Below are 14,796 nucleotides of genomic sequence, written 5' to 3'. Positions count from 1 at the left end.
CCAGGACACTATTTGGTGGGATATCCACTTATGTAATTGTAAAGAAATGAAGAACCAGTAAGGTGAAAAAACTGATCAGGGAAGTGGCAAGAACATTGTGACTGATGATTGAGTGAGTTGACAGAAAAGGATGTTGCACTGCATGATTTACGGTCACCCAAACTAAACAATGATGCAAAAGTGAAGATGCAGATATAGAAACATCGAGGATAAATAAAAATTAACTGTAGTACTGCCTAATTATAAGGTAATAGCACATATGTAGACCAGTTATGTAAATGTGAAATATCAGAAATATATCCCATACCAATACCATGTTAACAGATATGAAAACTGCCAAAAATGAAACTACAAGTAGTGGAAGAAGTAGAGGTAACCTCTCATTATATAGTTGAGGTGAGGTGTTGAGCTGTCGAAATCATTGCTAAACACCCCCCCCCCCCCCCCCCCCCCCCCGCCCACAGCCAGATGGTTTCACATTGCTGATTCTGTAGCCCACCTGAGGTGAAAGGTTTTGTCAGGTAGAGTGAGAGGAACAAAGAGGGAAGAGGGGGGATTGGTGAAGGGAAAGGCCACAATTTCTCACCCACAGTGGGCTGCAATGCTCAGACAGCGTAGAAGTGTATGCATGGGTGCATGTGCACAGGTGTGTGTGTGTGTTTATATTCAGTAAGTTTCCCTCCCCCCCCTCTCTCTCTCTCTAAAACACACACAGACAACACACATGCAACGCCAGATGGCTACAGAGTCCTGGTACTGTAGCCCAGGTGAAGTGAGAACTACAAGGGGAGGGAAGGAGGGGGTGAAGAGAAGGGACACAATACATCACCAGGGTGGGCTTGCTTAAGAGCCTGTTTACCAATCAATGTCTTAAATTACGCAATGAGTGGTTACCTTTACTCCTTTCATAGTTTGTATTCCCCCTAGAACTTTACAATATTGTAAAGCTCAAACTACTATATTTAATCACAAGATGACCATATACAAGACTAAGATGCACAGAGAAAATCCTGGTAAAATTTATTTATGAATAACAACATGTAAAACACATTTCTGATTACTGGTGCCAGTTTCATTGTTCCTGCATAAACAATCTGATGGATGGGACTTGATATGTGCACATTACAGACTAGGATTACAAATGGATGAATAGCCAGTATTCGAAAAGATAAAACCACAGGAGCTGAGATGAAATAATAATTTTAGAATGTTGTACTGAGCTTCATCAATCAGTACTGTGTGAATTTTAGGAGTGGGGATTGTGTACGAAGTTATCTGCTAGTGGAAGTAACCTAGTCAACAAATAATGCTCTAGTCTACAGTAAAATGTTTTTGAGTATAGTACTTACATAACTTGGAAAAAAGGAGACTTTCAATAATTTCCTCTTTCAACTTTTAGATGAAGTTCTATTCGAATAATGTATGCACACACTGATGATAAGTTTCCAATGAGTGTCTCATTTGCAGTACATTTTATTATAGGTGTTGGCAACTTGCAACACATTCAGCAACTATATAACACAGTAATCACTTGCATCTATTAACATCAGAGATAATCCAGTCCTGAACAAAAATATGGCTTGGCTTGACTCCTGACACAAGTTAATCAAAATGAATGGACAACTTCCCTACGGCGTGTGCTTGCAAACACCTCCCATATCTCAGCAGGTGAGAGAGAGATCTCTTAACACATGTGCCAACAACAATTTTTTCAGTAATTTTCACTTTCAATGACCAACAAAAGTACGCTTTTGTTTAACTTAGCATTTCACAAAGACAGCATGAAGTGCTTCCCAATGGACATTTGATCTCATGTGGTTTGGAGCTCTTTTTAACTGTTATCTTATGGGTATCTTCAAATTTGAGTGATAAAGAAGGAATACATTGGAAAATGTAGATCATTTCCCTTTACAGTATTAACTTAAGAGTCATTTCTAGTACACTTTATGTTACATACAGCAGAACATAGCCAACATTTTAGTTTTAATGTCACATGTATACATTTCTGAAATGGTGAAAACATATTCGCAAGAGTGGATCCATGTTTTGGAAGGATATAATAGAAAATAGAAATAGAAAAAAAGTCATACTTAAATAATGGCCTGCTTATTCCATATAAGACATAGAAATATATCATAGCATAATCAGATATAAAAGGCTTAGAGTACCTGGCAAAATGGAAACAGTAAAGAGAGGTTCATTTGATTCAGAGTTTTTTTTCCATTTGCAGTTATGTACAAGTCAGCACTAACACAAGGAACCAAAGAAACAACTGAGAATTATCAACAGCACACCTTAACAAAATGAAAATTCATGTGCACACCCTTTACAACTGTGTGGCATCCACCTGCCCTTCTGTCTGTTCACTTCATTCACTAATATGAGTGTTTGCACACAACAGTAATATATCGAGCAAACTATCCAAGATACTAGGTAAAATACATCAACCATGCATTAAGATAATTAGAAATTTTAACATACACAAAAACATGTTCATTTTTTCATTTGATAGTTATCAGTCATAGAATCAGCAGCTTAACTTTCAGCAGCTGTGGAACTTATGGACACTGTCCATCTACACATCAATCAACACACTTCCACACAGTTTTTGTTCCTAATGTTGCTACACACTTCCACACAATTCAGGTAATGGAATACTACAAATAGCAAACATATCCTCTCATATAATAAGCCATCCACACACAGACATTAAATATTGACCTGACGCAAAATCATTAAATGCTTTTGTTTTTTGTAAAATCATTAAATGCACCAAAGTAATACAAGCAAACATTAAATAGACCATACACGCATTGAATGCCTCAAAATTCTTGGTTTAAGAGATTCAATCTTTATATATATTCAACATTTTTACTCACAGTATTCAGTAGTTTCTAGTTTTTACTTACATTTACTCTACGCTCTATATTTTACACAAACTGATTACAACACACAAATGATTACAACACACATATGTGTGTTTGTTGAATTATCTTTTTACTGCTGAGAAGAATTTCATCTACATGAAATACTTGACACAGTATTTTAAATGAGTCACAGAATCCATCCTGATGGATGATATACTACCAAATAATACACAGTAGCCTGAAAACAGGTGGATAGTGCAAACCACCTTCTACCTCTATAATTTCTGCCTACCGTCCATATTCTGCAGCAATCCTAGTTAATGGAATGGAAAACAAACTGCCACCATTCATCAGAACTGGTTAAAGGAAAAAATCCTTTGAGAAAATCAGCTGTCTCATGTAAAGTTGTGGTTGTATGCATTTGGGAGTTCACGAACATAATTTTTTGGGAAGAAGCCAACCTGGAAACAAAGTGATTTTAATAAATTTTACATCTCATTTCATGGTTCATAGAAGACACATATGTAGGTTTAAAACTACAGTAGTGACAAGCAGAAAGCTATATAGGTCAAATACCATCTTTTGCGACTATAATTGATATTTTAATATTTGCAAAATTGGTTATATTCCCTCATTTTTGTAATAGTGAGGTAGTTTCAAAAATGTGGTTCAGTAGCTGTAACTGGTGAGGTAAGCTGATTTTCAAGTGGGGGAAAAGACAAAGACCCATTTTAGTCAAACACTTTGCATTTTGAACTTTAGGATGGATGACAGCTGTACTTTTATTCACTGAAGATACCACTGAAAACAAAAAAATATTTAACAACCCTAGGAGCAGTGAACAATTTAAACTGATGTATTTGTTTTTTCTTGCTGGCTACATGCAATGAAAATGGACAGAATTAATATAATTTACTAATTTGAATACAATTTCTTTGGTTTGGTCCATAACCACAGAACATACAAATTATGTTTTCCCTTCAGTACATTACTTTCAGTGTAAATCACTGCTGGAAATTGTTAATCTATTTAATTTGGAATTGATGTTGTGCAAGTAAAGTGCAACTAAAGATATTCTGTAATGTGGAGTGTTATTCATGTGGATTTATCTATCTTGTCTGGGACATTTAAAGTTTATAAATTTAACATGTTAATTAAGTTTAAGCTACAGATGACAATTTCAACATTCTTTGGTGAGTTTCATTCAACCATTAAAGATATACGTATGCATCAGTTACTGCCAGCAAGAAGGTCAATGTAAAGTTTGGAAAGTGTTCTGAAAACTGGCAGTGCAGTGATATACTGTAAGGCAGGAGGACAAAACAAATTTTTTAACAGAACTTAAAAAACTGTTTGACCAATGTCACCTGAAAGAAAATCTCACCTAATAACTACAAAATAGGTAGCAGTGGGGATGAAGTGGGTGGCATTTTTGTATCACATCTGCTCTGGTGATAAATTTCTCCAGACAGAATTCTATCAGACACTGAATTACATGCATATTGAAGAATTTTATGTACATGTAAGTATATATAAATATTATCTGCCTGGATCTTTTGAACACATGCCTTATATGATAAGTCAAGACCAAACTAGTCTTCCTAAAAGCTTAAAAAAGAAATTACTAGTATGCAGATTGTATGAAGAATGGGTTTGCAAACAAATTGTCCTAAATATTGACCAACTCTCCCGTATCTCACTGTGCCATTCATTCTTTTTCAGGCATATCCATTCTAAACCTTTCCCTTAAATGATTCTCAATTTGTGACTATTTGCTGTCACTATTGTTCAATGTTAAATGCCTTATTTCGATATATTGATATGCCTACATTTTTAAAGTTAACATTCACTTTATCTTTCCTTAGGAATTTCGCACTGTTAATTCATGATGCATAATTTTAAGGAAATGTTGTATGTGTATATTAACTTCGCCATGATTCCACTTCACAATTGACAGCTTTTATCAAAGGTAGTGTTTCTATCATATGTCCCAGCTTTTTGCATGAATCATGAAATCGTAAAAGTTCAAATCTAAAACAAAAGTCAATAGTTAAGTGCATCACGAAAATGTAGCTGTCTGCTGATCAAATACAATCTAGTCTTTCATCCTATCAGAATTTCAGAATTATGATTTTTAAAAGGAGTTATGGTGTCATTCTTTTAGCATTCCCAATATTTAAATATGGAAAAAAATAAGTTTTCTATATGCTCATCATTCTTCTGTATTTTAAATACTGAAATATAGTGAGTATAGTAAAAATCCAGGGGCAGATATTACTCAGAGGCAGAGAGAGACGAATCAGCCATTATAAATGACAGTATTTCTTTCAACGAGGAAAGGAAATCATAAGCAATAGCTCACATATTTTTAATATTACTTTTTAAGTATGAGTAAAAAAAATTGTGCAATTAGAAAAAAAAAAAAAAAAAAAAAAAAAAAAAAAAAAAAAAAAAAAAACACACAAAGAGTTCAAAACTCAATTTCCACAAAATTTTAGAGAACCTGACTTTTTTCTACAACTTTTTTTGAAATACGAAAAAACAAAAAAAGGATGACTACTGTTTAATGTAACATCAATGATAAAATCATTATTGATAGAGTACCTGCTTGGATGCGGTTGTAAGTTGGCCCTAGCATTTCAAGGAACCACCTCAGGATTCCCTTATAGCAATTTTTGAGGGACCACAAAAAAACCTAATGTAGTAATTATAAACTCAAAATCTCCAAAACTTGACTCTCATATTTAACAGTTCTGTCTAGCACCTCCTTTTTTGTTTATTATCAAGTCTTAAAAACATCAAAATCAAATGGATATGATCATATGTACAACATGGTGCTAAAAGTAGTGGGTCTACAGCATTGAATGTTCTAAGTGATCCAGTGACATTAATCTGGGGAAATTTTCCTCAAGGCTTTACTGTAAGGAGAATGATATGTGAAAAACTGCAAACTATACCGTGCCTGTAGATATTTTCCATCATAACCGGATGAGTGGATGCAATCAAAAGTGAAAGTAAGGTAATGGCATGTCATCTTGCATTGGACTATACACAGAGGACCCTGTTGGTTTCCAAACTGATGTTCAGGGTAATGGAGGTTTTATTTTATTGAAGGGAATATAAGCTGGAACAATCATGTTGTGGATCACCTAAAGTGATTAAGTTCAGCTACTTCTGTTAAATTTAATGAATGCATCAACATATTTTTAATCACTGACTTTCTATGATGTAGTAAGCTGGATAATTCTACAGTGAAACTAAAAATATGTCCTCCTCAAAGAAAGTAATTAGTATTATATGTGGTGTTCAAACATAAACAATTTGAAGGTATCTTTTTCAACACCTGTCTTTAAGAATGACACCATTCACGCCATAATCTTAATTATGAATACTGAATAGCTCAATAAATGATCAATTATGTACCTTATCGTGGACTTTTCCTTTCCACCATCCACGAAAATCTCCTTCCTTACTTAATACTATAACCTGGCAGCCACGTTTCAATGGCAGCTGATTCTGTTCAGTTGGATTGTAATCATATTCAGCTACAGCAATTATCCGGCGATAAGGCCACATTAAGCATACATCTAATCTGTAAATAAAACAAAATATTTCAAAATTTCAATGGGACGTTAGGTTTCTTTCATCCACAGAATTAACACTCACTCTCACGGTAATTTGATTATAGTTCTCATAATAATATGACACACAAATTATTTAAAATAAATAATATCTCCTTCTTGTCTCTTACACACACACACACACACACACACACACACACACACACACACACACGGAGGTAACTGCCTTGTTCAGGTCAGTAGAATAAAAGACATCCCGAACATGCCTTATACAGTGACTTTTGACATAACGTAATGCACAAATTTCTGTAACACCAAAGCAACATAATTATAGATTCAAACAAACGAGGAAAGCATCTATAGTCCTTAAAAAAAAAAAGATTAATCAGGCAGGAGGAATAGATAGGAAGAAAATGAAGGTGGACCAATTTAATTATAATGTCTCTTTGCTAGTGTAGCGAACAGTGAGATCGTTAAAGGTGGAACATTCTCTCAGTCAGAGAAAGACTTGAAAATGAATTGATCAAGTTCTTGTTAAAGGGATTTTCTGGTATTTAGCTGAAGGAAAGTGATAAAAGATGGGAACTTTACTTCAGCATCACTTTTGTGTCATTTACATAAACAAGTGTCTATTTCCCACACATTTGTGGAATTTACAGGTTTAAAACAGCTTTTTTTTTTTTCCCAGCCATATTATTCACGTTATTCAGTTACAGAATGGGATTCTACTGCTGTTGGACCAACTTTCAAGAAAAAGAGGGGGGAGCTATTTACATTTGGTCATTAGTCATACATTTAACTCAGTACTGCATTAGCAGCATTCTGAATGTTGTCTAATTAAAACTGGAAATACAGTTCCTCACAACTATAACAGTTTACTGTGGACCTACAGGAAGTATTCCCAAGTGCCTTTTCCAGCTAAAAACAGTTCTTGCAAAACTTTGTAAAAACAAAAGTCAGATTACTGAAGGCATCTGATAGCACATTTTTTTCTAGGCAACTTATAACAGCAATCATATACTTCAGAAGATGCATGACACAGAGCTGTATTAATCTCTCTATACTATTACCACCGATTACAGTGATACAGCATCTTGTTGTTGTGAAACGACTGTTACTCACATTTAATAACAATTACTGACATGGAATACCCCATTTTCTTAATAACTGTATCTTTAACAAGATAGTAAGTGTTCTAACACAGAATAAGCAGTGACTCATTAAACAGCAATTGATAACTGATCGTTATGAAGTGAGCAGATAAAACAGATATTTGTTTAATCATGTCACAATAATATGCAAATATTATTACTTCAATGTTAACTGAATAAATTGTGCTTGTTTGGTGACACTATAATTTCCAAACAGACAGGACAGTGGACAAAATGTTATTCAAGTTTAGAGTACGCCCAGGGCTAAGGGAAGCTGACAGTCATTACTAAGATGTGATCATCTTGTCAACATGTCAACACGTTCATACAGAGTCAAGCTTCGTCTGATGGTAATGTATACGACAATGAGCAAAGGCTTAAGTGTAGGCTCAAATTATGTTCTGCAGCTATGTCAGGTCTTATAGTATTTCTGAATTTACAGTGATAAAGGGAAGTTATGTTACCACTAGTGTTCAAACTTGTAAGACTGTGATACTTTTTATGTGACCTGAACAAAATGCATTCATATTATTCATCATCATCATTTCCTTGGGCCTTCAAAGCGAGGTCAGCCTTGTTACTATGGATTGGGTGATGTTAGTGTTAGAGGGTGGCCAGATTCCCTTCCTGTCGCCACCCCGGTACCCCCCAGGATGGAACTAGTGTACCCCACCTGTTTATGTCTAGTGTAAGCGATGAAAGAGTGCGAATGTTTCCAAATGTTTGTGAGTTGCGTAACTGAGGTGGGACAAGGGAACCAGCCTGGTATTTACCTAGTGGGATGTGAAAAACCACTTAAAAACCACATCAAAGCTGGCCACCACACCATCCCTCGTCAGTAATCTGCCGGGTGGATTCGATCCAGGGCTGTCATGCCTACCCGAGTCCATGAAGCAGCACATTAGCACCCTCGGTTAACCTGGTGGGTCTGAACAAAATGCATTATAGGATCAAATTCACTATGGAGCAAAGGAATAATAGGACCATTCCCTTTTTGGATGTATCTGTCAAAAGTGATGGGAGTTATGAGATCAGTTACAATATTTTTAGGAAGCCAGCCACTTCTGATGTTGTTATACATGAAATATCAAACACCCCATTGCAATTAAAAAAAGCAGCATTCAGGGTGTACTCCACAGATTGTGTAGTGTCCCATTATCCCGTGAAGCTCATGATTGGGAATTCAAAATAATACAGTTTACAGCATATTCAAATGGATATGACACTGACTTTTGAGAAGCGTAATACTGCTCATGCCCCACTGACCTTTAGAGCTTTCACCCTTCTTACTCTGGCAAGTAGCAAATCATATGCTGATGATAAATTCCATAGGATACCTTTCTGTGGTTCTGTTTCCAGCAGAATCAGCAAATGTTTGATTTCTAAAGATATAACTCTGGCTTTTTTCATCCTAAAGAATAATGGCCAAGAATTTAAACATAGGGAAACTGCAATATGGCATAAATTTATGTCATCAGCAATATACAATATCACCTCTGACAAATGTAATGCTAAATATATAGCTCAGACGAGAAGAAACTTTTGAACCCGCTTTAGACAGAACGTCAATGATTCCAACTCAAAATTGGCACTGAGTGCACGTTTGCACCAAACTGATCATCTTATCACTGACATTCGAAAGAATATGCAGGTTGAGATTTAGGAACTTATATCTACTGTGCTCTAAAAAGGTTCCCTGGTCCCACCCTGAATCCAAATACAGATCTGTGACCGAGGGTCTTTTGGCAAATTCTGACCACCTATAACCCACTATTTTATTATCATAGGTCATTAGCTTCCCATATTAAGTTCTTGCATCTTCTCACTAATATTGTATTATATTTTATGAAAGAGGGCACATGTAATACCATCCATGTTTATTAATATGTTATATTTAACTGTCCACTTTCAGATTTTCATAAATGGGACTCTACCCTGCTATATATTTTTTAAGTAGTTTAGTACAAGTTCAGCTACCCCCAACCCTTCATGCCTTATGTAGTGATGGTTTTGATTCTATTGCCTCTTACACCACCTGCAAACATCTTCCATATGGTGGAGTGGTCAGTACTGCTTTGCCTGCTGCTGCTCAAATACCTTCCTGCTCATGGCACAGTAAGGTTCTACTTGTTTATTGGATTCATGCAGTGGAAATGTCTAGGTATGTTATTAGTCTACAGCTTTCTTTGTCCCACATGGTCTTTTTTCAGGTTTTGTGTCTATAGGCTCTATGCTAGCCTCAGCATTTTAACTATGGTGTACCGCTTTTGGCACATTTATAATTAAATGAGAATGGCAGGGAGTGGCTCTAAGGCAATTACCTTTCCACTATAAGTTGTTAAACAGACACACTGTGAGTACTTTTGAAGTATTTTCTGTATTCCTGTATTCTTCAGACCATTGTTAAGAATTCCTTGTAATTTTTTTCTTTATTAATTTTTGTACAATCACCTAAGGATGCATTTTCAATTGATGCAAAATTAGTTGTGACTTCCAAAAAAAGTATTTTACAGTCACTGTGGACCATTTCATTCACAATATGGAAATTTGGGTGTGGTTGTTCACAATTTAAAATAACATCTTGAAAACTATTTTGAAATTTTTAAAAATTTTCATTACTTGAGATGCAGTGATCAAAAGATCATTATCTCTCTTTTAACTAATTGCTAAATGTGAATAAGTTTTCTTTGCCAAAGCTCCTTCTCATAAGGGCTTTGGTAGATGAAATGTTCAAGTCTACCTGTTGCAGTTCAATGAACAATGCACAATGATCTGAGACATCTAAGCCCACACAAAATTTACACACATCTTTACATACAAAATTAGTTAAAGCATTATCAATACAAATTATTTTGCGGAGACAATGATTTACAGCTTTTAAGAAATGTTTAAAACTTGTGACTGCAGACAGCTGTACTACTCCAAAATTTATTACACAACTGATTTCAGTCATTAACAGACCATCTTCTGGTATATTTTGAAATCATAATCAGATGTGGAACAGCTCGTAACCATCATAAACCATTATGGCATAAGATAATCTCTCCAGTTCATTAAAAAACAATTCTAATGTACCAGGAGGTGATGTCCTACTTTTGTATGATATTGTAGAATACTTATATTCTTAAAACTTGTAACTGTGGCCTTTTGTATGGACATATCTTTCACTGAGCATTTGTACCTGTCAGCTCACAATGAATAATGCAATAATCATGTTTTTATAACAGTAGATGACAAGTGGTATATCAAATCTTCCCGGTGGATTAAAGAGGTATGCTGCACTTGGACTTTAACACACAACCTTGCCTTTCACAAGCAATGCTGTTACAAACTGAGCTATTAAGACACAGTTCATAAACAGGCCTCAGAACTTAAATTCTACTAGTACCTGCTAGCTCCCTCTTCTTCAAACAGCTGTACTGCAGTCACTACAGCATACCAATTAAGCTAGGTGAATTAGTCACACAGGTGGAAGTTGCAGTTAAAAATAACCACCTTATTCTTTATCTTCCCATGCTTGGGTAGGTACTAACACGAATAACTTCTTGCCACTTACTAGTAAGCTTCAGTTCCATTGCTTTTTGTAGCCTGGCTACACATGAACACAAAGAAATAGGTGGATTTTGGTGGAACAGCGATAATCTTCAGGAACTGCACATGGTATACATGAAATTACTATCACTGCATCTAAAGATCACTTTCAATCTCTCAGCTGTATTCTTGAGATTGTGTAGTAGTGCCATCTCAGCATTAGCTGACTGGCCCAAACAACAAGCTAGGGCTCGGCAAACATCCAAAAAGTATACTTGTCTCGAGGCCCAACTGCAAGAAGCGAACAAACCATGCTGATGCACCATGTTTAATCTCACAGATAGGATCCTGGACGACACAGTGGCTTCGAACTATGCACCAACATTTGGGATATTTCCAATCCGAGATGTGATAGCTGGGGTAAAATAGGCAATTTTGAAACTTCTCAGCGATTTGCAAAAAGAGATTAGGAGGGACACCTGCCAAATTTTAGCCCGAGCCCCACTAAAAAAATTTAATATCACTTCAACAGAAAAGAAGGCCCTGCGAGACTTGGGAGCATACAAAGACCTCATTATTTTATCTGCCACATGGGGAATGCCACCATCCTTCTCTCATGAGCTGAATACAACATTGAGATAGAAGCACTGCTTGACGATCCTACTTATCGCAAATCTGAAGGGCAAGATACAGAGAAAAACATCAGACTTTCTCATGAAGAGTTCTATTCCAACTAACGTCATTAAGGTGCTGCACGAACAGGCTATAGTTCCACCAAGACTGTATGGCCTACCAAAGATACATAACAATGTGTCTCCTCCTCGTCCAATAGCCAGTGTTGCAACATCTCATAGGTAAATGTGACTATCACATTCTGAGTTCAGAGGACTTCATAGGATGTCTGAAGATGCTTACAAAAAACAACTGTTGGATATTTTGGTTAGCTTTGACATTGTATCTTTATCGACTAATGTACCTCTGCAGGACTCGTTGAAGCTTATCAGCTGCAAGTTTGGGAAAGGCATTGTGGCATTGGTTAAACATGTGCATACCTCAACTTATTTCTTATTCAATAACCAATATTTTGAACAGGTGAATGGTGTTGCCATGGGAAGTACTCTGTCTCCTATGGTGGCCAACTATTTTATGGAAGACTTTGAGGAAAAAGCACTGCTTCTGGCAAGTCTTCGACCTTCCTGCTTCTGGTGGCATGTAGATGATACATCAACAGTGTGGCTCTACTGAACAGAGATACTACCTATGTTTCTCCAGTATCTGAATCCACTCCATCAGAATGTACAGTTCACCATGGAAATGGAGGAAGATGGCATCTTACCAATCCCAGATATCATGATTAGAAGAAAAGCTGATGGTACACTGGGACATAGTGTCTAACACAAATCAACTCACACAAGAGTTATACTTGAAGTCCAAAAGTTGTCTTCATCCTGCAATATGCGGTAGTATCTTATGCTCTTTGGTATGTAGAGCACATGTGGTCTCAAATACTGACAGATTGCCTGGTAACCTACAACACCTAAGAGTGGTGTTCTGACATATCAGTTATTCTGATAGACAGATATGCCATTTACTCCATTCTAAGCAAGTTCAGAGCAAGGATGTAAATGAAGCTGCGAAGGCACCCACTGCAATGGTGCTCTTGCCACATTTTGGTGGCATGTCTTCAAGAATAGGAAGAATTATCAAGAGGCATGACATCAAGTGAGGAATTTGTTACATTCAGTCAAAGACGATCTTGGTCTTAGGAAATGTGGCATATATAAGATACCATGCCACTGTGGGAAATCTTATACGGGGCAGACATGTCGAATGGTGCAAGAATGTTTATACATTGTCATACGTGCCTGGAGAAACATGATAAATCAGCGGTAGGAGAGCATTTCCTGGACATGGGGCATTGTATGCTTTACCAGAAGACTGAAGTTTTATCCTCAGCATCATCTCTCTGGGACCGTGTTCTTAAAGAGACCATACATTTACATATGGCGGACAATTTTATCAACAGGGATGTAGGTTTTCAATTGAGCGGTACCTGGAATCCATCACTGGCTGCAGTTACATTAAAAACAGGAGAAACAAGAACATCCAATTCATCACTCAATGCAGCACACAGCTGAAATTTAATTCGACTTTTAACCACAGCAGCATTGGGCAGGACAGTCTATGCCCACAGTACATGTGTGAAGGCTTTTCTGTGGCTCCTGGCAGGGAGCACTATGGCTTTCCTCCAACTGTGAGCCACTTCCCGCACATGTGTTGCCCGCTCCTGGCCCGATAAATTCTTCCACACTATGGATCAGTAGGTAGTTCCTTGCCTGCTGCCTCACAACAACCTTCCTCCGTGTGGTATGTCAGGCTCTTTTTGTTTAATGGATTCACATACTGGAGTGGTCTAGATGTGTTACTTCTCTACAGCTTTTTTTGTCCCACATGGCCTTTATTTAGTTTTACTTCTACAGGCCCCACGTTATCACCTGCATCTTAACTTTAGCATACCTCTTTTAGGGTGCTATATGTTTATAACTAGACGTGAATGACGGGGAGTGGTTCTAAGGCAGTTACCTTTCTGCTATGAGTTGTTAAATAGAATTTATGTGAGTACTTTTCAAGTACTGTTATACAATATTATACTTCAGTATCCTTGTATTCTTCAGACATTGTTAAGAATTCTTTGTAAAAATTTTTTTTCTTAACTGATTTTTGTGCAGATCATCTGAGTAGGCATCTTCAACTGATGCAAAACTGGTCGTTACTTTGAATAAAAGTATTTTACAGCCACTGCGGATCATTTAATTCAAAAAGTTTTCTGGATGTCATTAATGAAACATTTCCACCTAGAACCTCAGGTAATAAGATGACAAATTAAAGTGTATCACCCAAGGCATAACAATTTCCAGTGTAAGGAACAGGTGGCTGCATAGATAACTAAAATATAATCCAGATTTAACTGAATATGTTAGATTTTAGTGCTCCAATTATTTATGAATATAGCGAAGTCTGATGTCAGTGTAACAGATTATCCCAATGAATAAACCCACTTGGCCTTGATGAAAATTCTGAAAACCTTACAAAATTTTCAAAAGTTTCCGTAAAGTGCTAAGAAAATGCAATCTTAGAATTAAAAAACGAAAATTCAGAAAGGGGGATTGAAATACTCACTAAAGTTATTAAAGCAGTACACAACATAATTTCACACCCACTAGCTAAAGTAGTTAACGTTTTGAAGAGTATTGTTTTCCAGAGGTACTGAAATATGCTGAAGTTTATTCACTTTTCGAAAAAGGACCAAGGGAGGTCATGGGAAATTATCATCCTATTGTCAGTTCTCCCACTTATATATAAAATACCTGAAGATGTTGCTGTTACCCAAATCCACAGCTTCATTGCAAAATATTCCACTATCCTAAACAGTCACTTTAGTTTTCAGCATGGAAGAACCACCATACATGCAGCAAACAGTTTTGTGGAAAAAATGAGCACATTATTAAACAAAATTAATAAGGTGGTATGAAGTCTCTGTGCCCTCAGTCCTCAAAAAGGCTTATGTAAACCATGCCTTGTTTATTTACCAACTTGAAAAGTATGGCATTAGGGGCAGTGCCCTACAATGGCTAAAATGCCACTTATGACACAGAAAACAAAAAG

General features: G+C 36.4%; 1 protein-coding gene across 2 annotated transcripts in view; it reads right to left on the bottom strand.

The window, feature by feature from the left end:
• Nucleotides 1–477: 477 nt before the first annotated feature.
• LOC126470229 (protein vav) overlaps nt 478–14,796 on the bottom strand; it is a 170,817-nt gene continuing 156,498 nt past the window's right edge. For both annotated transcript variants that reach the window (XM_050097920.1, XM_050097921.1), the window contains exons 16-17: nt 6,291–6,459; nt 478–3,328 (exon numbers count right to left, since the gene is read on the bottom strand). In XM_050097920.1, the coding sequence (XP_049953877.1) occupies nt 3,263–3,328; nt 6,291–6,459 (235 nt within the window). In that variant the 3' untranslated portion in view covers nt 478–3,262. The remainder of the gene's footprint in view (nt 3,329–6,290; nt 6,460–14,796) is intronic.

This window comes from Schistocerca serialis, chromosome 3, assembly GCF_023864345.2.
Source record: "Schistocerca serialis cubense isolate TAMUIC-IGC-003099 chromosome 3, iqSchSeri2.2, whole genome shotgun sequence".
Classification (NCBI taxonomy): domain Eukaryota; kingdom Metazoa; phylum Arthropoda; class Insecta; order Orthoptera; family Acrididae; genus Schistocerca; species Schistocerca serialis.
Note: the sequence above shows the minus strand (reverse complement) of the source record. Positions and strands in the feature narration are given on the sequence as shown.